Source organism: Harpia harpyja, chromosome 4, assembly GCF_026419915.1.
Source record: "Harpia harpyja isolate bHarHar1 chromosome 4, bHarHar1 primary haplotype, whole genome shotgun sequence".
Lineage (NCBI taxonomy): Eukaryota > Metazoa > Chordata > Aves > Accipitriformes > Accipitridae > Harpia > Harpia harpyja.
The window spans coordinates 42368763-42393206 of record NC_068943.1 but is presented as its reverse complement, the minus strand read 5'-3'; the positions used below and the strand labels follow the sequence as shown (position 1 = coordinate 42393206).

At 62.0% G+C, this 24444-nt stretch overlaps 1 protein-coding gene across 12 annotated transcripts in view; it reads left to right on the top strand.

Moving 5' to 3' along the window:
* Positions 1-4057: 4057 nt before the first annotated feature.
* IGSF9B (immunoglobulin superfamily member 9B) overlaps positions 4058-24444 on the top strand; it is a 44215-nt gene continuing 23828 nt past the window's right edge. For 11 of the 12 annotated variants that reach the window (XR_008235095.1, XR_008235094.1, XR_008235096.1 and 8 more), the window contains exons 1-10: positions 4059-4321; positions 12190-12387; positions 13561-13707; positions 15270-15421; positions 16580-16697; positions 17512-17653; positions 17769-17914; positions 20369-20511; positions 21397-21537; positions 22863-22979. Coding sequence is in view for 8 of the 12 variants with exons in the window: in XM_052786407.1 (XP_052642367.1) it covers positions 4258-4321; positions 12190-12387; positions 13561-13707; positions 15270-15421; positions 16580-16697; positions 17512-17653; positions 17769-17914; positions 20369-20511; positions 21397-21537; positions 22863-22979 (1368 nt within the window). In the remaining 4 variants the exon portion in view is untranslated. Of the gene's footprint in view, positions 4322-12189; positions 12388-13560; positions 13708-15269; positions 15422-16579; positions 16698-17511; positions 17654-17768; positions 17915-20368; positions 20512-21396; positions 21538-22862; positions 22980-24444 lie in introns of all 12 variants that reach the window. The other variant, XM_052786408.1, reaches the window with a different exon arrangement.

Here is a 24444-nt window from a genome sequence, read left to right as displayed (position 1 = left end):
TGGGGTGGGCTCCCTTGTCCAAGTCCCCGGGCAGAGCGGGGAGAAGGTGACAGCTGGGCGATGTGGGATGCCGTGAGACACCGAGTCCCACTTTCCAAATGTGGGCCGTTGCCTCCCAAAGTGCAGGAGGCAGCTCTCCCGGGAGATCAGGTGTTGTGAGACTCGTGACTCCACCATGCAAATGCTGGAGGCTGTGAATAATCATGTACTTGTGCAGGGAGACTCAGCCCCATGTAGGCTGGAGCATCCCGTGGCCAGGTGGGAGGCAGCCGAGTCTGGATCTCCTGCTCTCCCGGCCAGGTTGCCGGCAGCGAGGGGCTAGGAGGAGAGCGGCAGTGACCCGCACTCCGGGAAGCCCTGTTTTCACGTCAGCCCCTCTCCAGCGGCAAGTAGTTTTGCTGCCCCGTGTAAAGGTTGAACCAGGACCTCACTGCTCCGAGGGCTGGAAGTCTTTCAATGTCCAGCCTGGACTTGCGGTTCATTCCCGCTTTTCTTGTGCTGATACCCAAACCTAAACCTCTGTCCCTGATCCCGAGAGCCAAGTCCCAGGGAGCTGGCAGCAGCGCTCAACCGGGGCTGCATCTCTCCCAGATGATCGTACATGCGATGGGGAGAGCTGCATCCCCTGAGTCTCTTGCTCTTGTGCTAATCTGAGGACTCCTGCCTCATCTGTCAGAGTTTTCCAAAAAAACCCAAAAAGCAACGACATTTTTATCCCTCTTGTTAGGCAAAGTGGTAAATTTATCGCTGGGCAGTTGTCAAGTGACTCAGCTGTGCGTGGTAGGCTGTGCTCTCCGTGGCTGAGTGGTGGGGTGGAGGGCAAGGGCAGTCTTACTGAGTCCTGGTCTGCAATGAATTTTTTCCCCTTTCCATCGCCTTTCGAGCCAGAGAGGCCACGGGGGTCCCCAGGCCAGTGGCACAAAAAATGGATACGGCTCGGGCCAGCGAAACGCTGCTTGCCTGAGCTGCTCCACCTTGGAAAGAGAAGGGATTCACCTGCGGGGTGGGAAGGTGCCGGCTCCGGGGCCGCCTGCATCCCATGGGAGCCGCACTGCTGTGCCTGGACGGGGTCTGGGACACGTGTGGGTCTGGGGCGTGTGTGGCTCGTTCGGTTCCGGCTCATTCCCCGGCAGCTCCCATCTCGGCAGGGAGGGCTGCCTGCCTGCCTCCCACGTGGCGGGCAGGAGGTGGCCGTGGCCGAGGACCTGGGTGCTCCTTGCCTTGCTTTGCTGCCTGCCGCCTTCACCCGCTCCCAGTTCTGCCACCGCAGACTGACGTGAAAGTACACGGAGTGCCCTGTTCATGTAAATAAACCCAGCTATAAATAGAGAGGGAGAGAAGTGTGAAAACAGTGGGGAATGGATTTCATAAAACCAGCAAATTCGTCTGGAGAAACAAGGGTGTGAACCAGCAGCCGTGCTCCAACCCAAGCCCATATTTCCAGTTTCTTGAGGGATGCTGGTGGGGCCCCCGTGCTGTGCTCGGCTTGGGGACGTACGCACCGGGAGCGGGGCTGGGGCCTCCCCATCTACCACGGGCTTCTGATGCCTCCCGGGTTGGGCTGTGTTAGCGTAGCTGTCATCGATACCCTTCGTTATTTTTTTTTCCTCTTTGAAATTGTGGCAAAACCCAGCTAAAGACACGAAGATGATCTGGCTGGTAACATGGTCTCCAGTTGGACGAGAATATATTGACTCTTAGTGGCTGGGCGAGGGTGGATGGAGCTCTGCCCGCCTTGGGCTTGCTCCCTCACGGGCACTGGGTGATGGCTGGAGTTTTTTGGGTGCTTTGAAGCTGACGGGACCAGAGCGGGGAGGGTGCTGGCCAAGGGGCTCTGCCCTCCCGGGCTGCTGCAAACCTGACTTTCAGGAAACAGGCTGCACCGACCCGTCTCAGTGTGCGACCCGGAGAGCAGCTTAAAGAGCAAATCTGCCCCAACGCAAGGGTCATCCTTGGCTCTGCCAGCCCACCTTGCAGATTTGCAAGCTTTCACTTCAGACCTCAGGACTAAGAGCTGAGTCAGACTTTTATGAGGTCTTGGATTTTGCTAGGGAAGCAAACTGCCCGGGAGCTCACAGGAGCTCGGGCTGGGCTGGGGGATGCTCTCTGCCGGGCCTCGTGCTCCCTGCAGGCTCTCGCCTCCTGCCCCGGGCCACTCCGATGCCTGACCCTCAATAAACGTAATTGCGGGCAGAAGGTGTGGGATGCTCCTCGTGCTCCTCAAACGCCTGCATCCTCTACAAGGGTTGGGGTTTTTTGCCTCTTTCCGGGACGCGCATGGGAAGAGGTGGGAAGATCAGGAGCTGCTCCAACCTCTCCCCACATAAACTCCTGATGGTGTGGGCAAGGGAAAGATGGTGAGTGCTGGGGACAAAACGGCATGCCCCCCTCTCTGTGCGAGCCTGTCCCCTCCTGGGCTGCCTGTCATCTCGGGGGAAGTTCAGTGGCCCGTTTCTCTTGCTGGCACGCTCCTCAGGGAGTGAGCCCGGCTGTTTGCCCATCTGGCATCACCAGAGGTCTTTGCAGGGAGGAGAGGTGGGCTGAGGCGGGAGAGCGCAGGGGGACTTTTGATTTTCTACCTGTTTTCCATTGGAGTGGACCCCAGTTGATTCTTTTCAAACGGAGGGGTGTGCTCAGCAGGGCACAAAGCTGTGCCAGGGACACGGCCTGGGGGGGGACAGGGCGACACGGAGCTGTCACAGGGCGCAGGGGGTTAAGGATGGGAGCAAGTGGTGTAGAGCAGGAGCAGAGGGAGGTGACACAGGTGGCACAGGGTGACAGGAGGGGGTGGTACAGCTGGTGCAAGGGGTGGCAGCGGCACCGAGCCGGTGCTGGGTGTGAGGTGGCAGGTGGCAAGGAGGTGACTGAGCAGTGCAGGGTCCTGGCAGAGATGACAGTGAGCTGGTGCAGGGGGCAGGTAGCACAGCTGATGGGGGGGGGGGGGATGTGTGATGCGAAATCTCTACTGGGGGCACAGATGGCGGGAGGCATGTTACCCCGAGCTGATGCAGGGTTGCAGTGGCACCAGGCAGGTGGCAGGGATGCGACCCAGAGGTGGTGCAAGGTGGCAGGGACAGATGGCACAACTGATGTTGGGGTGATGCGGAGCTGGTGCAGGGGGGCAGGCGGCTCAGCCCGTGGTAGGGAGGTGACCCTGCGTGGGCACAAAGTGGCATTGGGGTGTCAGAGAGGTGATGTATGGCAGCAGGGGCAGGTGGCAGAGCTGGGGACAGGGAGGTGACATTGCACCAGGGCAGGGGACATACCTGGGAGCAGGGAGGTGATGCTGAGCCGGTGCAGGGGGCACATCTGGGGACTGGGAGGTGATGCTGCACTGGGGCAGGGGACACATGAGGGGACAGGGAGGTGATGCTGCACAAGGGCAGCGGACATATTTGGGAGCAGGGATGTGACGCTGAGCTGGTGCAGGGGGCACATCAGGGGACAGGGAGGTGATGCTGAGCCGGTACAGGGGGCACATCTGGGACCAGGGAGGTGATGCTGTGCTCGTGCAGGGTGCACATCTGGGAGCAGGGAGGTGATGCTGAGCTGTGCAGGGGTCACATCTGGGAGCAGGGAGGTGATGCTGAGCTGTGCAGGGGTCACATCTGGGGACCGGGAGGTGATGCTGAGCTGGTGGAGGGGGGCACATCTGGAGACAGGGAGGTGATGCTGGGCCGGTGCAGGGGGCACATCTGGGAGCGGGAAGGTGACACTGTGCCGGTGCAGGGGGCACACTTGGGGACCGGGAGGAGACGCCGCTCCGGGGCGGGTGGCAGAGCCGGTCGGGAGGTGACCGGTCGGCGGAGGTGACCCCGAGCCGAGCCGATCCGAGCCGTGCCGATCCGGCGCACCGCCCGCCGCTCCCGGCAGTGCGCATGATACTGCGGCGCAGGGGCCCCGCGCGCGCCAACCCACCTTGAAACGGGCCCGGGCCCCGCCGCCGGCCAATCACCGCCCACTCCGCCGGGGCGCCGGCCAATGGGAGGAAGGCGGGGGCGGCACCGAGCCGCTAAAGGGCGCAGGCTAGGCTGCGCCCCGCGCCGTGCGGCGGAGGGCAGGTGCGGCTGAGGCGGCGGCATGGGCGCGGGCATGGGCGCAGCGGCGGCGGCCGGCGGCCGGCCCTGAGCCGCCCCTCCGGCCCGGCCAGCCCCGCTGCGGCCCGGGGAACCCTACCCCGGCCCGGGGAGCCCTGCCCCGCCCCGGCCGGGCCGCCCGGCGGGCGGAAGATGCTGCTCACCGGGGGCCGGTAGTACTATGATTTGGTATGTGGCCGCTTTGGTAGCAAGTGTGCTCGGCGCCCGCGGGCTGCCCGTCCAAGGTGAGTGGGGCGGCGGGACGTCCTCCTCCGGGGTGCCCCGTGGGGGGGGGGTGTCCGCCGGGCTCGGCGGGGCCGCCTCTGCAATCCTCCCCCCCCCGCCTCGATGTACCGGCTGCGGGGGTGGGGGGGGATGATGTGCATGCACCGGGGAGCTCGCAGCGGAGGGATAGGGGGGGGCACGTCCCGGAGCTTTGCACCGGGAACGGGGGGAGCACGCCCTGGGGGTGCGGCGCGCTGCGGCTCCGGCGGGGGGGGGTTTGCGTCCTCTCCGGCGCCTGTGCGGGGAGCGAGGGGGGGGGGCTGAGCGCTGCCCGTGTCCCCGGGCGCCGGCGCTGCAGCGTAGGCGCTGGCTAGTTCGTTCTTCCCCGCTGCTGGCGTCTGGGGGGGGGGGGGGGGGGGGGGGGGCTGTTGGGAAGCTGGGAGCCCCCCGCGCATCTTCCCCAGGCGTTTTTGGCAGTGACCTCCCGGAGGGAAGTCGGGAAGTTGAGGAAGGAGGAGCCGGCAGCGGCTCCCGGCGCTGGTGTGCGGCAGGTTTTGCTTCTTTTTGCCTGGGTCTCCGCTTGCAAATTCCCCTTGGGAGAAAGGCAACCTTGCGGGGGGCACGCCTGGCTGGGTGCGCGGGGGAGAAGCGGGGCAGCGTGGTCCCCTGGCCGGGGACGGGCAAGCGTTTCTCCTTCTCCCTTTTTCTTCTCCCAGGCTGGGGGGGGGAAGCAGCAGGCAGGAGCTCCGGGGGGCGCGGGCAGCGTTTGCCCTTCCTTCCCTGCAAGGGTAGCCCGGCTGGGCAAGGAGAAATGCAAAAGGGATTCGGTGCCTTCCCCTGCAGAGTCCCCCGCTGTGCTGCGGGTTTGGGGGTGACTTTGCTCCCCTCTGCCCAGGGGAGGCTGCCCTCCTTCCCCCTCCGCTGCAGGCAGGCTGCTGCGCCAGGGTAAACTGAGGCACAGGGTTGTCCAAGGTCAGGAGAGAGACGGCAGCGGGGAATAACCCTGATTTTCCTGCTCTGGCTTCTTTTTCTTTAACTGCCAGCCCCCTCCTTCCCCCCCAGCCATCCCTGCAGGAAGAAGGGGAGCTGCCCGCTGCCGGTGCAGCACCATCTCCCATCTCTGCTGCCGGTACCTCGCCGGGCACGGGGCGGCCCTTGCACCCCGGTGGTCCCTACCCGGGATGGGACCCGGGACCTGCGCCCTGGGCGTCACCGAGCCCTGCCCGTGGGGATGCGGTGGCCGCCAGCAGCAAGCGATGCCTGGCTGGCGGCCACCGCCGCTCCCCACCCCACGGCACGGGGGAACACCGCCTCGGCGGGCGCGGGTGGGCTGGGAGAGGGGGCACCTTGGCGTGCGCCGGGGTGCCGCAACCTCCCCCGCCTCCCCACTGCATCACGGTGCTCCTGGAGCGCGCGGGGTCACATCTGCACCCTGCCACGGACCCTTGGCGTCTCTGCCTGGCAGCCGGCTCCTTGATGGCAGGGGGGAGTGGGGGGGGTGGGATGGTGCTGTCGGGATGGGGCTGCCCTTTTTTGGGGGATGGGGCCCCCTCTTGCTGTTGAGCAGCGGCCGGCTGCTGCCTGCCTGAAATGCATCCTGCGGCGTGGCGAGGCGGTGGTTTGCAGCAGCGGTTTGTAGAGGGAGAGGAGCAGAGTGGCGAGCTCAGTGCCTGGGAACTTGGAAATACCTTGGAACCACTCGGATGGGGCTCCCGAACCGGTGCCAGGGTGGGTGGGCGCACGCCGGGGACCCCGGGCGTGGGGGTGCCGCACGTACGACGGAGCGGTGTGTACGTGATGAATGAGCGCGCCGTGAGTAATGCGTGGGTGGGCGCCGGGCGTAGCGGGCGAGGGGGTGCTGCGGGCCGGCACGGCCCCTGCGGGAGGGCTGCGTGGGGACGGGAAGCCCGTGGGACTCGCCCCAGCACCGTCCACTCCTCGTGGGGGGCTGTCACCCCCCGTCGCTTGGGGACGGGGCTTCGGAGCAGAGCTGGGGCTCACCACGCGCCAGCGCGCTCGCTGGGGCTTTTCCCTTGGCCATGGCCTTCCTCCCATGCCACCTCCTCCTCGCTGAGTCGGGCTGAGATGCAGCAGCGCTGGCCCTGAGCAGCCCTCTTGCCTGGCCTGGCTCTCCGGGGGCTTTCCAGGCGTTAATCGGCTCAGAGAGGGAAGGAGGGCACGTTATTCTCTCTTACGGCGTGGGGGAGGAGAGCTGGGACGTGACCGCGCCGGGAGTGGGTGTCGGAGGAGGGATCCGGCCTCCTGGCATTCCCGGCGGTGCCGTGAAGCCGAGGGGCTTTTCCTCCCTCTCCCACGAGCGTGACGCAGCGCCGCACGGGGATGCTCGCTGATCCGGCAGGCGCGGTTTGCGGAGGGAGGATTTGGCTTCACCAGTCCTGGGCGAGGGCTCCCGTCGAAGAGGTCCCCCCCGGACGCAGTGGCAGGTGATGCTCGCGGCGCTGACCTTGGCCGGTCAGAGCGGCTTGCCGTGGCCGTGCCGGTGCTGCATCCCTTACTCGCTCCCGGCACAGAGCCCTTGCATGCGAGGGCTGGTGCCTTGTCAGCTGTGGAGGGGTTTGGACCGGCAGCCACCGGCTTTGGCATGTGCGGCTTTGGCCCCACTCTCCTCTGGCAAGGGGATGGTTTGGCACTGGGAGCGGCCAAGGGCCTTGGCCCAGCTCCCATTTCCATCCTTCCCCGGAGGATTTCTGCTCCTCTGGACCCGTTGGATGGGAGCGCGCGGCGCAGGGAGGGATGTGCGCGTCTCGGTCGTTGACTTGGCTTGCCGGAGGGTTTTTGCGGTGATGCTTTCCCGGCTTGGTTGGCTTTTGACTTGGAAGATGCAGCTTCGCTGGTGATGGGTGGACCCTGCGAGTTCCTCTCCGGAGCTGTGGTGCGATGGGTTAGCTCCCATTCACCTCCAGTCCTCCGTCTTGGAGGTCGTGGCTTCAGGCTGGAAGAGAAGCCTTGCAGATGGGCGAGCAGTGGGTCCAGCCCCGTGCCGTGCTGATGGAGGAGTTCTTCCCTCTCCCTTCCCCTGCGGTAGGCATCTCCTGAGCGGCGGGCCCTGGGCGACCAGCTGGCCTTTGGAAAAACAACTCCCTTCCTCTTGCTTCACCATGGAGAGGCTGGCGTTGGTGGGAGGGCTGCCTGAGCCAGGAACAGCGTGATTCAGGAGCTGCTGGCGGGCAGCTCAGAGCGCTGCCTGCATCCCAGTTACCAGTCGGAGGGCTGCGAAGGCATCGGGGTGGTACGCGCCACTCCGCGGGAAAGGCGATGCGAGCAGCCTGCCCGTGGGTACCGGCACGATGTGGGTCTGGATGCGCTGGGTTGAGGGGCACAGTACCCCGGCAGTGCTCTCTGGGTGCAGGAGTTCTCGCCTGGGAGCGATTTCGGCTCCAGCCTCCTGCCGCAGCTGCTCTGCTCACTCGGCCCTGTGGCGCATGGAGGGAGCTCGCAGGGAGTGTGCAGGTAGCTGCTGGTCGTTGCTGGGAGATGATGGCTCCCACAAGGCGGCTGCCGTGTGGCACGTGGGGATGCTCTACGCTGGACCGGTGGCATTTGGAGGGAGGGGGTGCCGGGGACACCCAGGCGGGAGTGGGGACACCGGGATGCCCACGAGGAAGTCATTTTCTTGCACGCTCCATCTCTGTGCCTCTCTGAGCACCGACCCGTGCTAGCACATATGCCTGCTGAGCTGTCACCCAGCTGGGCACTGTCCCATCTGTGTCATCGTGGGGAGTGGGGACCCACCGTGGCAGGTGGGGGGCTGCCGTGGGGCAGCACCCTGGGCACGCGTGCTCCCCTGGGGGTGCCGGGGCAGCTGCCTGCTTGCGTGGGGACGGTGTTGGCGGTCCCACAGGACACCCCTTGTCCCCGGGGACAGGGGTTTGAAGTCACCATCTTGCCGTGAACGGGGTGCCGAGCCACCCCTCACAGCTAATCCTGCTCCTCCGCTGGCCCCGCGTGACCTTGAGGCACGTCACTTGACCTGCGTGTCGCCCTCCATCCATCTGGAAAATTGGGTTTAAAACGCAGGAATCGCGCTGAAGGCCCAGATGCTTCTTTCCAGCTGGGGGAGGGGGCGAGGGCTGTGTTCCTGGCCCCCCCCCGAGGCTGCCCCCCACCAGGGGACAGGTGGATGCTCTCGGGACGGAGGGCTGCGGGTCCAAACTTGCAGTGGGGGGCTGCAGCCCCCACTGAGCTGTTGTGGGGGGGGCAGGCAGCTCTCCCCGCATCCCACGCACCGGCTCTGCAGGCTGGGTCCCTGGAACGGGTGTCCCCCCAACCCCTGCCGCAGGCTGCGGTCGCTGCCGTGCTTGTTTCGTGGTGCTGGCTGCCTGCTCTCCTTCCCTGCTGGCCTCCATATGCCACGCCGGTGGCCTTGTCCTCAGAGATCCCCGCCATATCCCGCCTCCGCTGATGTGAGCGGGATGTGTCAGAGCAGATCGCGTCTCCGCTCGGCGGGGAGGAGAGGTCCACAGGCTCGGGGCCTCATGCCTGCTCCTTCAGCCCATCCCCACGGGAGGACGGGGATGGGGACAAGCGCCTGGGGTGGGGGGTCAGGTTGGGATCCTCTCTCTGACCCCAGGGCATGGGTGTCCGCTGGGCAGGGCAGCCTTCCCGGGCTCTTCACCATCGTCCCTTGGCTGTGTGGCATTGGTGTTTATCCCCACCGCGAGCCGAGGTGCAGCGCTAGTTCATTTGGAAACCCGCTCTGCTGCGGCCGCGTCCTTCTCGCGGAGCGTCTGCAGGAAGGGTCCCGCTTCAGTGAGTGCGCCCGAGATGCTGGGTACCACCAGCTTCACCGAGTCCCCTGTTGCCTTGCGTCTCTGCTCTCAGGACGGGAGGAACTGGATGCCCAGGCCCGGGCGAGGGTCTTCCCAGCCTTGGCAATCGCCATCCCGGGGAGACCCGCGGTGGCACCGTCTCTACGTGGCGGCAGCTTTCCCTCCTCTCCCTTTGGGATGCTGTTCAACTCCACCTCCGCATCTTGTATTCTTGCCTCCTGGCACACAGCGTGCTTTTATTTTTCCTGGATCTGCTTGGATGACGAAGCCTGTTGATTACTTGTTTTTCTTTATGAGGCATCCCCCAGCTTCACGTGAGCTCCCGCACCGAGGGGGGATTTGGCGTTTGTGTCCCCGCTGCAGCTCCCTGATGTTGACCCTATTTCCAAACCACACGTTGAGCCTTGAAACCCCCCTGAACTTGGCTGGGAAAAATCAAGTGGGTTTAAAAATACCTCGTCTGTTTGCGCTCTGCTTCTTCTGGCATCTGTGGATTGTTTTCAAGCGTTTCCCCACAAATGTGGGGGTGAGAAACACTTCTTTGAATTGAGAGCTGAAGTCTCCACCGCTCACGTGCCTTCAGCGGCCAGGACTTGGGAGGAAAACCTGGTCGGCGCTGGGAGCGCAGGGTTAGCAGGTTGGGAGGTTGGGGAGACCCGAGGAGGGGTCTGTAAAACATCTCCCCGCTGCGTTCCTGCTGTCTCTGGAAACGGGGACAGGAGGGCACGGGGGCCGGTGGCGGGGCGGGTGGCAGCTGGGGAGAGCCGGGGGCCAGTTAGCCGCCGTGGCTGCCAGTCGGCCGTGCATGTGGGGAGGCGATGCTCAGCCGTGCGTGCAATTCCCCACCGGCCTCGCGATCAGACACCGGCGCTGCGAGCTGCTGGGGCTGACCTATTTTCCTTCAGCTGGGCGGCCCTGGCCAGGCGTGGGTCCGGCAGAGTTGGCTGGCTTGTCCCCTCCCCGGGGACGTCACCCACTGGTTTGCTGGGGGAGCCGGCCAGGGGATCCCGGCTTAGGGCTGTGAGTGTGCCTCCCCGGTGCCCATCCCCAGGGCGTCTGGGTGGTCTCTTGGGCGGCGTGCTTCTCCAGCTGGGTAAGCGTCAGCATCCCAGGCTCCGTTTGGCATTGAGGAGCTGGAAACCAAGATCCCACCTTGGTACCCAAAGGAGCTGGTGGGCTGGGGCGGGAGGGGGGGCTTGGGAAGGGGCTGGGGGCACTGCCGCCTCCATCCTCTGCCGCCGCTGGAAAGCAGGACCGTCCCTTTGAAGGCGGCGAGGTGCCGGGGACCCGCTCGCTCGGGCAAGGCGGCCGGGGAAGCGCGCGTCCTTGGATGCTCTTGAGCAGCACGTGACAGCCGCTGTCCCCGATCGGCACTGGGGGGGGGAACCGTGGGCAGGGAGGGGGGGTTCCCAGCCCCACAGTGCAGCCCCCCAGATGGGTGCAGCGGGATCGGGCTGGCAGGGGAGGGCTGACACCACCGTCCCCGCTGACGGGGCGCGAACGCTCGAGCTCGCTGGCGATGCAGCGATAAGGAGGGATGGAGAGGTGCGAGAGCCGTCGTCAGGGCGATGCAAAGCGGGGGGCAGGAGCGGGGTGCGCGTGTGCCGTGCGGGGACCCCCCCCGCCCCCCGTAGGAGGGCCGGGTGCCTGCAGCGGGCGTGCGATGCAACGTCTGCTCCTCGCAGATGGTTCGCAGCTCCGCATCCCGGCGTCGCCTTCCCTGCTGCCACCAGCCAGCCCTCCCGGTTAAACGGCCGCCATCCCGCCCCGGTGCCCGGCTTGCCGGTGCTGTGGGCACAGAGGACGCCTGGCGCTGGCCACGGGGCTCTTCTCCTCTGCGGTGGCACGCCTCGCAGGGGGTTTCGGCAGCGGCCCGGGCTGTTGGCACGGCCGGCTCTGCCCGTTCCCCTTCCCGTGGGGGCATTCGGCCGGCATGCCCGTTGGGTGGCACGGCGCGGGCCTCTTGCCGGTATGCGCTTGTGCCAGAGCCAAAAATAGCCGGTGATGCTCGGCTCCCGTGGTGGGGAAGCGGTGATGTCACTCGCCGCCAATCACCGGCAGCCCCGAGGAGCAGAGCGGAGGAGTGGGAACGTGCTTCCCCGAGCATCCCCCCCGGAGCAGGCGGTGGCCATGTGTGTGCCAGGAAAAATGGGGGGGCCCTTCCTCGATGGGAAGGGAGATGTGGGGCCGAACCCTGCGCCTGCAGTTTTGGAGACCTCCCCTTGGCTCTTCCCCCCCCCCCAGCCTTGGGTTTCCCTCTCCCTTTCTGAAAGCCGTGCTGAGGATGCAGCTTTGCTGCTGATGGTGAGAGCAGGATGACAACAGGCTGCAGCTGAGCAGGGAGGCACGGCCAGGGTGGAGCAGTGCCTTCATTTGAGGCTGAGACCAAAGCCCTGTTTAATTACCCCAGCCGAGGGCTGGGGCTGGGTGGGAGGAGCAGGGTGCCAGACTCGATGCACAGGTTGCAGCCGGGTTTCAGGCCCGGGGTTCTCTGGGATGCCTGAGGATGGGTGGGCTTGGCCGGAGCATCGCTGCTCCGGTGGCTCTGCCCAGCCTGGGGCAGCTCCTGTGGGAAAGCTGGATCTGCGCGTCGGTGGTCCCTGCGTGCTCGGTCCCACTCGCCAGAGGATGCAGGGGCGCGAGCGGGGCTGCAAAAGCAGCCTTTTCCCTGCCGCAGGGATGCGGGGCAGCCCTGACAGAGCTGCTAGGTGGGGAGCAGCGCTAGGCGTGCTCCAGGCACCCCCTCTGCTGAGAACAGGGGGTCCCCGAAACCCCTGCGGGGTTGCTGGGCACCACCCTCGCCCTGGTGCAGGGGGTGGGAAGCCATCCCAGAGCAGCAGGTACTTGAAGGTCACCCTCCTGAGTCCTGTAGCGGCTTGGGGTAGCCCTGGAGCTGGGTGGAGGGGCTTGGGGACCCCCCCTGGGTTTCAGGGTGGGGGAGACCCATCCCTGGGGTGATACCCTTGGCAGAGCCATGTGGCCGGGGCCGGGCATCATCTCCGCTACAGCCCTCCCGGGAGTCCTGGTCCTCCGGCTAACACCGATGCCAGGGTCCAGGGATGGGATCAGCCACAGTTTCTTCCTTCGCCCGCTCGCAGGTGCCCTCGGCTCGAGGGAGGAGCCCGAGTTCGTGACCGCTCGCGCTGGCGAGAGTGTGATCCTGGGATGCGACGTGATCCACCCGCTCACGGGGCAGCCCCCTCCCTATGTCGTGGAGTGGTTCAAGTTCGGCGTCCCCATACCCATCTTCATCAAGTTTGGGTTTTACCCTCCCCATGTCGACCCGGAGTATGCCGGTGAGTCTGGGGGGCGTGGGTGGGTATGAGGGGGACGTGCCGGGTCCCGGTTGCGGCGCAGCCTGGGATGTGCAGCTCTGCTCCATCCGCTCCTCTGTCGGAAACCGCGCGGGGCTCTGCCTCTCGTTGCTCGCTTTCCACCCAGTTGGTTTTAATTAAGCAGCAGTGCTAGGAAGCCAGCTGGGCTGCGTAGGATGGGAGCAAGCAAGGCAGAGAAACCCAGGGTGATGTGTGGTGGTGGTGGCGGCGGCTGCTGCTGCTGCTGCTGCCGCTGCTGCCGCTGCACCCCAGAGCAGCTGTGAGCCTGAGAGGGGGGATGCTGGGATGCTGGGGGGATGGTGGGGATGGAGCCGGGGCCACGTGCTGGGCGGAGGTGGCAAGTTGGAGCTGCAGAGGCCATGTGGCAGCTCGCCAACATGCCACCTGCCCCACGTGGCCGGTGGCTTCTGGTGGGGTGTCTGGGCTGGGGACCAGCCGCGAGTGGAGGAGTGGAGTGGCGTGGTGGGACAGACCCGTTTCCATATGCCATTCCCTAGGGAGCACCATCCTGAGGAACTTCCCTGGGTCTTGCTTCCAGGCTCTGTGGGGCTTCCTCCACCGAAATTGCTCCCCTGGGAAATCCTGCAGCAGGGAGGATGCCAGCACCTGAGCCTGGGCTGAGCCCTGCCAAACTCAGCTCATGCTTGAGCGATGCTGGAGCCCAGTGGCCGCCGGGCTGGGGTGCGGGTTTGGGCTGCTTTGCTGCCAGCCCCAGTTTCCCAGGCTGTGCACGGGGTCAGCCCAGGGCCACCCTGCTTTTTGGGAGGCTCCCGGGCCGGGGATAAGCTTTGGGGCGCTCCTGCTTGCCGGCTGTACCGCCGCCAGCCCCCGGATGGGAGCAGAAGGCCGGCATCGCTGCGGGCAGACGCCGCTCAAGGCACCTTGCCCGACCACCGCAGTTTGGGTGAGTGGTGTTGGGCGAGCATGTTGCTGGCCGGCTGCAACCAGCCCCAAAAGCGGGGATGGTGGGATGCTGCCCGGTCCCAAAGGTGCTGCAGCCGCTCGGTGCCTGCACCGGGCTGGGGTGTCCCTTGCAGCGATGCTCTGGGGGGACTGGTCTGGTTCTGGTGGTGGTGGTGGGGCCATCGCGTGGGGCCGGGGGCTGCCGAACCGATGGCTGTGCTCTCCCTGCAGGCCGGGCCAGCCTGCACGACAAAGCCTCCCTGCGCATTGACCAGGTCCGCTCCGAGGACCAGGGCTGGTACGAGTGCAAAGTGCTCATGCTGGACCAGCAGTACGACACCTTCCACAACGGCAGCTGGGTCCATCTCACGGTCAACGGTGAGCTGAGCGCGGTGGGGGGGCTTGCAGCATCGCCGTGGGGTCGCGTGTGGTGCCGAGATGGGTTTCCCTTTGATTTCGGATGGACGCTGGACCTCGATGGGATCTGCGCCTTGCAGACGAGCGAGCCTGAAGCCATCCAGGCTGGCTGCTCCAGCCGGGGCGTGACTTAAAAAGGGACAAACTTTTATTAGGGATTGCGCAGTTTAATTACGCAGAGCTTGTTTGAAGGAGAGACATCAAGAAACGGGGCTGGGAACGAGTGTCCTCTTAACAAACAGATCAGAAAATCAAATCTTTGTTTTCTTGAAATTCAGATTTACTCAAATTACTTTTTCATTTTATTAAGGCTGCATATTAAACTAATTAGCAAACTGTTGTTTTCCACATCAGGAGAGGTCTTTATTTTTAGCCCAGCAGCAGGGCTGTGCCTCTCCTGCTGCAGTGGGGTGGTTGGAGAAGAGATGTGGGCACTGGCAGCTCCTCGCTGGTCTTGCCTGACCTTGAGCAATTAATTTAACCTTTCCTGGGGACGGCTGGGCTGTGGCACGGAGCAGAGCCACCTAATTGAGCCCAATTAGCGAGCGGAAGCTTTGCAAGCAGGGCTGTGCAGCACACCAGCCCCATCCCTGCCTGCACCCTGCCTTGCCACTGCCTCCTTTCCCCCCGCCTGCCTGCTCTCCTCCTGCCTGCTAACGAGCTCAGAGGGCTTGGGAAGGAGGGAGAGAGGGAAGCGAGAGGACGAGGAGGAGGATGGTGCCTGTTTCACTTCCATGGCGCGCATGGATCCTGCAAACTGCTGGCCCGAGGGGCTGGAAGTGGCCATTGGTGCCCCAGGTGCCCTGTCCCTCCCCGGGCTCAACCCCCTGTGCAAAATGGGGTGCTTTTGGGGTTTTACGCGGCACGGGGCACGCAGGGGCTTAATAACAAAATAATAACTGTAATCCTCCTGGTCTGAGGAATTGCTTTCAGGGGGAAGGCTGTGGCTTTCCCCCGGCTCGTTACAATGCTTAATTTTCTTAGGGGAAAATAAAAATCATTTGGGGAGAAACAAAATATAATTCTTTTTTTCCCCGAGCAGATTAAATTGCCAACCTGTCTTCCTCGAAAGTGGGCTTTAACAACTGCTGGTAATTAGGGGCGGGCTGTAATCCTGCCAGCCTCTTTCATCAGGAAGGAGCCTTTCGATCTGCACTGCGGTGTTTTCCCATGTTTTGACAATAGCAAGTTAATGTGCAATGGGGGGGACGACGCGGTGCTGTGCCCTGGAGCTGGTGGGGGGGAGAGGGGACAGGGCTGCGGTGCAATGTGGCCCGGAGGGGACGCCCTCGGCGGGTGTCCCTGGGGACAGCCCCCCCCCGTGACAGCCGCTGTCATCCCCCTCCCTGCAGCCCCGTTTTGCCTTTGGGGTGGTCCCAGCCCCGCCGCGGGGATGTGCGGCGTGTCCCCCATTTCCAGGCGGCAGCCCCCCCTCTCTGTCACCCTGCCCCCCCCCCCCCGAGACCCACAGCAGCCACGTGTGAAACGGGGGGGGTCATCACGGTCTCCCCCCTGCCCCACAGCTCCCCCCACTTTCACGGAGACGCCGCCGCAGTACGTAGAAGCGAAGGAAGGCAGCAGTGTCACCTTGACCTGCATGGCGTTCGGGAACCCCAAGCCCATCGTCACCTGGCTGAAAGAGGGAGAACTTTTGGGTGCCAATGGCAAGTACCAGGTAGGTGGGCGGCAGGGGCTGCCGCGGGGGGCTCCCGGGCGCCCCGCCGGCGGGGACGGTATCGATGGGACCACAGCGGCGGCAGCTCTGCCGTGCCTGGAGCCGGGTGTGCTTTCTCAGCACTTCTCCTTGCTGAGATGCCCATTCCTTCCCCCCCCGCCCCCATCCATCTCTGCTGAGCAGCAGCCTCTGGTGCTGCCTGCCCTCGGGTGTGGGCTGGACACCACCCCCCCACCCAGCGTTTAGGGCACCCGAACTGCTCCCTGGGAATGCTTGTCCTCCAGCCAGGTGCTGTGCTGGATCCCAGAGATGGGGTGGGGGCTGTAGCCTGGAGAACGGGATGGGTGCTACGGGGCTGGGGCAGCGGGAGGTTTGGGCAAGGAGGATTTTCCCATCCCCCCCTGCCTCCCAGGACCCTTTTTGCATCCCAGTCTCCCGGGCAGAGATTCCCCCCTGAGCTGTAATTGGTAAATCAGGCATTGGAATCAGCACAGGCACTAATGAGAGTAATTAGGAATCATTTGTTACTAATTGAAATAGAAGGATGAGGCAGAATGAGGTGGGGGGGTGGGAAGCCTGGCTGGGAGCAGGGCTCCCTGTGCATGGGGGGGCTGCTACCCCGGGGGTGACTGTCCCTCGCCTGTCCTTCCTTGGCTGTGTCCCCGGGGAGGAATTTGGCCGCTCCTCTTGCAGCTGCGAGGTGGCCCCACGGGGAGGATGGCGACCGAGCCGGGGTCTCCCCCTGGTACCCCCACCCCAGGGGTGGAGGGGGTCCCTCGGGAGCAGGGGATGCTCCGGCGAGGCATCCCGCTCCTTGTGAAGCGCTGATGGTGCTGGGGCGCTTGGCAGAAGCGCTTTGGAGTCTGCCGCCTGCCAGTCACTTCTGCAGGAGATGAATATGTTGTGAGGGTTATTTATTTTTTTTATTTTTTTTTTTTCCTTCCCCTTGGCGTCGAGCAGAAACGCGTGTGTTGGTTTATTAATATCCGAAGTCTTGCAGAGCGGGGAAACCCGTTTCTCATCGGGCCCTAAAAGTGCTGGCAGCTCTCCACTGTGGGAAGAGTGGATGGAGGGAGGGTGCTGAGCTGGGGCTAGGGTTCACCCCCCTGCCCCTGGGGTCCCTGCCCGCACTCCAGGGTCTTCCCTTGTCATTCCTAGGTGAGCGACGGGAGCCTGACGGTGCTCTCCGTCAGCCGGGAGGACAGGGGTGCCTACACCTGCCGGGCGTACAGCATCCAGGGAGAGGCTGTGCACACCACGCGCCTGCTTGTTCAAGGTGAGATCTTCCACCCGAGCCCCTCCGGCTCATCCTCAGCTGCTGGCAACCTCGGGGGGCCGGGAATGGGCTCCGTGGGGGGAACTCGGTGGGCTGCGGTGCCACCCCGAAGGGACCCGCAAGCCTTACGGGCTCGGCGTTGTGCTGGCTGCCCTGTGGCTCCGCATCCCGTTTGTAGGACAGAGGAATCCACTTAATTGGGGCAACCGCGGTGGCCGTGCCGATGAACATCTGGGCCCTGGTGGCAGCTTGGTTTTGTTCGGAAAGCGGGGAAAAGATTGAGGCTGTCACAAAGCGCCTTGTCAGATAGCGGTGATGTATGGTAGGCCTCCTGCTCCTTGCTCCCTCTTTTATTAAATAAATCTTTAATTAGGTCAACAGCTACTGGCAGAGAGGAGCGTGGGGTGTCATCTGCTCCGCTTTCACCATGTCGGCGAGCTGTGGACGCTCGCTGCCCGCTCCTGGCAGTTTGCTGTTTTCGCCCTGCATTTTTCCCCGAGGGTGATGTGATCCTGGAGATGTGCTCAGGATGAAGGGAGGTGTAAGCTTGTGTGCCCTGGGAGCAGCAGAGCCATGCGCCACAGGCCCCCTCCCCAAAGCTGCAGAGATTAGGGGAAAGGGTTGGGAATAACAGAGCCACCGTGCCCCTCGAGGTCAGCCCCTGCACCCTGTGGTCCTGGGGGATCAGGGCCAGCTCTACCCCAGAGCCCTCCAGCAGCCCCCAGCCAACAATGCTGTGATGGAGCTGAGCCTGAGCAACCTTTGCAGGGACACCTGTGCTGGTGGGGGTGACGTTTTTCTCTCCCCCCTCCAGGACCTCCCTTCATCGTTTCCCCTCCGGAGAACATCACGGTCAACATCTCCCAGGACGCGCTCTTCACCTGCCAGGCCGAGGCGTACCCCGGGAACCTCACCTACCTGTGGTACTGGGAGGAGGAGAACGTCTACTTCAAGAAGTGAGTTTGCAGCTGGCGTGTCCTCCTCCTGCTCCCAGATCGTGCTGGGGCCACCAATGGGGTGGGCATTGCCCCCTGGGTCTCCCCGCGATCCTTCTCCCCTCTTCTCTTGCAGCGACCTGAAGTTGAGGGTGCGGATCCTGATCGATGGGACGCTGATCATTTTCCGTGTCAAGCCAGAGGATGCTGGAAAATACACCTGTATCCCCAGCAACAGCCTGGGCCGCTCGCCATCAGCCTCTGCCTACCTGACGGTGCAGTGTGAGTGTGGGCAGCGGGGCCTGATCCTGAGGGGTGGGGCTGGGATTGATAATTCCCGGCTCTGAGGCAGGCCCCAGAGGCTCTGTCGTCCCGGTGCGATGCTAGGCGGCTTGGGTTGACGTGACAGCAGCCTTTGGATGAGCACGCAATCATCCTCAGCAAAAGGCTGAGAGCATCCCACGTGTGCTTGTAGGGTGCGGGCAACAAGCAAGCAAGTAGCCTGAGCATCCTGGGTACCACCGCTCGGCTGGGACCGGTGTCCACCTTTGATACAAGTGCATTTTGACTAGGTGGGCATCCTCCCACCGCTGCTGCTGGCACGCTGTCTTCATCATTGTGTTGGGCAGGGAAACATGGGATCAAGGCTCTTGCTCTCAACTGCCTACTCGTATTTTTATTATGGGGGCTTGTTCCCGCGGCGTGGTTTTTCTGTGAGCTCGGTAGCTTTGCGTGTCATATTTTTCAGGCGGTAACTGATCTAAACAAGCCGAGGAGAAGGGGCTGTAGCAGGAGCGTTGCTTCCCACGCTTGTTCTCTCTGGCTCCCCAGGCGGTAATGGGTAGTGTGCCACCGGCGTCCTGTGGCATTCGACAGTAATGGCCTCAATTGCTGCCGCTCGCAATTGCAATGTTGCTCTGCTGTAAAAGACTGCAATGGTTTTATTTTATAATGAAAGACAGGCTTGTGCAAAGTGGCCTCGCGACTTGCGTTTTGAAGGCTGCCTTAGAGCTGCTGCCTGTAGACCCAGCGCTGCTTAGTGGGAAGCCCCACGCTGGCAGGGAGCCGCTATGAGAAGGGCTGGTAGGTCCCGTCGTTTCCCTGTGGGGATGGATGAAGGGGCAGGGGGATGGTGTGACTGGTGCCGTGCCCAGGCAGAGGCGTGATTCGGGGCTTGGATGCGCCCGGCTGGGCAGCTCTTGGGAAAGCATGCAGCCTCAGGCCATTAAATCTGCCCTGCCGCTAATCCAGGACCACTCGTCAAGGCTGATAGCTGTTAAAAATAGCTCTAATGGCAGGAAAACTGGCGTTTGGACAATCTGCCGGTCAGACGGCCCGGCGAGGCTTTGGTGCAAGGAGGTGTGCTTGGCTTTTTGTGCTGCGAACCCCTTTCCTCCGGAGCAAACCTTCTCATTTGCAGGGGGGCTGATGTCCCACCCACCGAAGAAGCAGCTGTCGGACGGGGACACGGCTCTGGGTCATCAGTGAGCCGGGCTGGCCCCCAGCCAGTGACCTAGTAGTGAAAGGCTCGATCCCATTACCCTCTCCCACGCCGCCGGAGCCCTTGATTACATTTCCTAAGAGGTGGAGTTAAGCAGGGGGGGGTAAAGCCTGCTCCATATGCAGTGCTTGGCAATCTGGGTTATGGTGCCATTGCTGGGGGCGGATGGTTTCAGGGAGCGGTTGGGGTTACGTGTTTCGGCAGGGAGGGAGCAGAGCTCCCAAACTCGGTAGCTTTTGCCCCAAGAAAGCAATAAGGAGAGGGCACCCCCCCATCCTTCATCCCTTCCTTCAAAACAGCTTACCTTTAACCCCAGCTTTGCGTTTCTGCATCAGCAGCGCAGGGAAGCTGCTCCCCCCAAAAAATGCATTCATCCCTTAATGCAGCATAAGCCCCATCAGGATTTTCCCATAACCTCACGCTGCCGGTGTCTAGACAAGATTGTAGAAATACTCGCTCTTCTTATTAAAAGTAACTTTTTTTAAAAAAGCTTCTTATTAAAGAAAGTCTAGATTCTCTCCAACCCACTCACACTTAATTAAAAAGCTCTTAGAAGCACTGTTAATGACACATTCTAGACTGGAGGATTGTGAGACGCCTCTCTGTGTGGGTGGTGCAGCGCGGGGGGGGTTAGGTACGTATTTTAAGCTTTTTGCATCCTGTTGGAAAGGGTGGAGGTGTCTGATGCTCAACGCAACCCAGCCTCGATGAGGCACGAGCTGCGAGTACAAACAGGAGGTAAAGGGCTCATGGCAGCCTGGCCACGGATCCCTTCTCCCATCTCGTTGCTGCAGTTGGTGTGTTTTAAGGCTTGGGAGTTGAAATAGTTTTCATTGCTGCTGTGCAAAACCAGGCTGCGGGGCAGACGGGCGGCTTGCAGGGTATGCATCGCACCTTGCACGTGCGCCGCAGGCTGAGTGTGATGGAGCAGCTTGGGCTTCAGCAGGACGCAAGTCGGTGGGGATGTTGGAGCGGGCGTATTTAATGTTTCCTCTTAAATGCAACTTTTAATGAGCCCCAGGTAGGAACACCCTGGGCATGAGTAAAGCCTCCCAGAAATGCCAGGTATTACAGTGGATTTGTGTGTAGCAAGCCTGGGGATAACAGCCTGCAGGAGCCAAGGTGGTGTTTGGGTTTGGAATTCATTATAAAAGCAATGTAGATCCTCTGAAGCCAGGCGGTGGGGGAGGGATGGGCTTTTTCCCCGTGCTAACGCGGTGCTGCTGTTCTCCCAGATCCTGCCCGCGTGGTGAACATGCCCCCTGTCATCTATGTTCCCATCGGGATACATGGATACATCCGCTGCCCGGTCGAGGCAGAGCCCCCAGTCACGCTGGTCAAGTGGAACAAAGACGGACGTCCCCTGCGAATCGAGAAGGTAACGAAGCCCCTGGGGAGGGATGTGTGGGGGCACAGAGGGGGTTCAGACCCTCGTGTCCTCTGCAAACGCCAGTGAGCATCAGCGGGCACCCTGCGGGTCCAGCCTGCCCGTCAGGAGAGAAGCAGCGCCGTGGGTGGGATGACGCTGTGCTTCTTTATCAGCTGTGGGCAGAGTTAATTCGGGTTCTTGTGTGGAGCCCTGGGTGCCTGTAGGCGCACTGTCTGCATCTCCCAGACCTAATGCCTGCTTCCCTCTAAAGTCACCTCCTGATGGCCCTGGTTTTTTTTTCCAATGGCAACTGATAGTTAAAAGACCCTTTTAACAAGTCTCTGTCTTCCTGTAATCATGGTTTGATAGTCTGAGCAAGGATATTAGCCATTAAATATTTAAAGAAAACACTCAGTATTTTAAATTTTTGCTTAAATATTAACGATCCAAAGTTTTAATTCCGTTTAAACCTGTTGCTGCTGTGGGTTCCTGGTCCTTGGTGCCCTCAGCCCCTCGGGTGGAGTTGTCTCCTTGGTGCCACCAGGACGAGTTTTACTTAGGGTGTGATAGGTTCTGATGTTAAATCTTTTGGGCTACTTGAAGAAGCCTGGCTGTGTGTAGGGAGGAGGGCAGCTGCAAGATAAATCTGCATGTCGTGGGCTGCGTACAGAGCAGGGCAACCCTTCCCGGGAGGGCTGCGTTTGGACAGGCTGATCTCGCCCATGTTTCCTCTCTCTGCAGTTGAGGAGATGGCTTGGATGCTGGGAATTGAATTGGGCATCGTCCGGGGACGTGACAGCTGCCCTGGGCTTAGGCAGGGGGCTTGGCCGAAGGGAGAATAATAAGCTGTGGTCGGTGTAGGATAAGTCAGCTCTCTCTTGCTCACTGCTGCAGTATTCTGGCTGGAACCTGCTGGAAGACGGGTCGATCCGGATAGAGGAGGCAACCGAAGATGCTCTCGGCACTTACACCTGTGTGCCTTATAACGCCCTGGGTACGATGGGCCAGTCTCCCCCTGCCCGACTGGTACTGAAGGTAATTTGCCTGCTAAAATCCTTGCTCTGCAGCCGGCATATTTGCCGTGAGTTGTGTCCTCTCGTGCCAAGAAGAGCTCCCGTGGTTGTGCGGGGTGCTGGAGCCCCGGGCCAGGCGGCATGAATGCGTGCGTGCTTTGCGGAGGTATCTCACTCTGCAGTTAGGCTTTTTTAACGTAGATTTTGCAACGTGCGTGTCGCTCGTTCTGCCTTCCTGTTCGGCACAGAGCTGCAGGGATGGATGAGGTGGTGGTTTTTTCTCTCCATGCTGCTTATTTGGTTGGTTGTTAATTCTGTGCAGAAATTCAGGTTTTACTTTGCTTTTCCGAGCCCTTCTCTATGAAGAGAGCTCAAGAAGGGCTCTGTGCCCCCAAACTCGTCCACTTTTCCACCTACATTACTCACCTGAGCAAAAACCTGTCGCCTTTTGCTCCGAGCCTTGTCTCTTACCTTGCTGAGAAAGGCGAACGTGGGCCCTCGCGAGCATCCTTGAAGGGGAACAGCAGAGGCTCGAGCACGAAGGTGAATCTGTGCTGCGGGTGGAGGTGTGCTTCCCACCAGGACAGGCAAACCCTGAGTGCACCCTGCCTGGCGTATCTGGAAATAACCTGCCGGAGCAGGGGCACGGGTTTTGGCATGGGCTGCGCCACAGCCGGTGTGTGATGAGTATAAGGGCTTGGTAGCGCTGGACCGGGGTAGGTTGAGGAAACACGTCCCTGGGATGGCCTTTTTGCCAACAAAATACAGCCCTGCTGACCTGGGCTTGGGTTCACGGAGGATTTTAATAAATGGATGATTCGAGCTCTAGAGATGCTCCACGTGGTCTTGCTGCGTGCAGAGCCCGAGGCGTGCTGGGCTCCCAGTGCAGTTCCCGGTGTTGCTGGGGTGGGAGCGGCTGCCTCTTCCTTCCCTGAACAAAAAGTCCTGTGCTTGTGAGCGGCGGTGATTCATGGTGTCTCGCTAAGGTTGACATGATAATGCTTTCTGTATCATAGACACATCCGCTAAGGCGGCTGCGGAGTTGATGAAATCAGGTTGATGTCTGATGCGATGTGGGTAGTTTTTTTTCCTGTTTACCTCCTTAAAAAGGTTGCCCTAGTGCAGTGGCTCTTCAAAGAAAACTTCCCTCTGGGTATATAATTTGCTGTACTGTAGAGCCTCCGTAGCGCACGCTCTCTGCTGTGGCTTTCCTTGCAATGTCTCAACTTTACCTGAACCAGTGGTTCATTTGTTTTGGAAAAGGGCTGGGTTTGGTGGTGGGGAGCCGCTCGTGCGCGGTGGGAGTTGGCGCGGGTTGATGCTCCTTGCTTTTTCCCTCGGCTGCAGGACCCCCCCTATTTCACGGTGCTACCAGGCTGGGAGTACAGACAGGAGGCAGGGAGGGAGCTGTTGATTCCTTGCGCTGCTGCCGGAGACCCCTTTCCCATCATCGCCTGGAGAAAGGTACCCGGCCTGCCAGACAAATCTGCAGTGCCTTTGGCTTTTGGTGAATATTGCAGACAGAGAAGCCACACTCTGTCCCGGTAAGAACAAACTGCAGGTACAGCTGCTTCGCTTTGGGCTGAGCCACTGCTGTCCTGTCCCGCAGGTGGGTGGGGGAAGCCCGGCTTGTGGCCACTGAGTACTTTAATCCCGTGAAACCGTCACAGCAGCATCTGCAAGGCTGAGCGCTGCCCCCACCCTGGCCCCCCTCCTCTTCCTCGCCGGCACTGCCCGCAGGACGCCCTCCTACTTGCCTGCCTGAGAGGTGGTCGCCGGCAGGTCGTGGCAGCCCCGGCGATGCCGTTCTCGTGGCGTGGACCTCCCGCGGCGGGAGGGGACGTGCCACTGGAGCATGTCCGGGGGTCTCTTGGCTGTGTTTTGGCAAGGGGCTGGACTGGTCGGCAGCTGCTTGGCTGGACCGGTCGGCAGCTGCTTTGCTGCCCCGTGACTTCGAAGACCCTGGGAAGAAGCTGTTTTAATGATGCTGGACGTAATGATTTCAGGATGTCCCTTTCTGTAGAGCAGGGTAGGATCCGGCATGGTGGCACAGCCTGGGAGCAAACAGGGCTTTCCAGTCCTCCTCCAGCCTTCCCTTCGCTTCCCACCTTCACTGCTCCCGTAGGAAAGCCACCATGCAGGGGACCTCCTGGGCTCTTTGTCCCCCTGTCAGGATCTTCTCTCCAAGCCTCCCATCCCCTTCTTAGGGCTCCTGAGAGTGAGCGGGGTCCCTGCGTTGCCCAGTGGGCACCATCCTCAGTCCTTGTGGTGTTAGATGCTGGACCTCTTTGAGTTCCTTTTACTAGCATGAGGAGGACCATGACTTGCACAGATTGCAAGTGACCTACCTAAAACTTGTTGCCTGTTTAGTCTTTTTCTCCATCTTATTTTTCTCCCCCCCCCCCCCATTTTTATTCAGGTTTCTTTTCAACCCCTCTTGTGCCTTCTGGCGGTCCTCCTCATCTCATGACTCTGGGCTTATCCCCCTGCTGACTCCAGTCAGGGCTGGCTTGGGCTGGGCTCAGTTTCCCAGTGGCAGAAGCAAGCTCCCTCGCTCCCCGTCAGCCCACCAGCGCTGACCAGTCTCTTGAAAGACTCCTGACAGCTTGGGCTTGGCACTGGTAACCCCACGGGCCCGTCCGCTCCTCTGCTCATCCTGCGTGGCATCGAACCGTGGGTCCTGGTGTCAATCAGCAGAGACCCCTGCGTGAAGAACGGCTGAAGAGGACTCAGGACAACGTGGGATTTGCACAACTTTGGCTGATGGGCGTAGACATGAGTTGTTACAAGCTCCGTTTTTCCGCTCGGCTTTGAGAGCTCCCGGGCACCTCCACGCACGCCATCCTCCCGCGTACCTGTGGGGCCCTTGCTGCCCAAACCTCTGATGTGAAGGGTGCTGCCTCTCCTCTGCCACTGGCTGAGGCTGAGG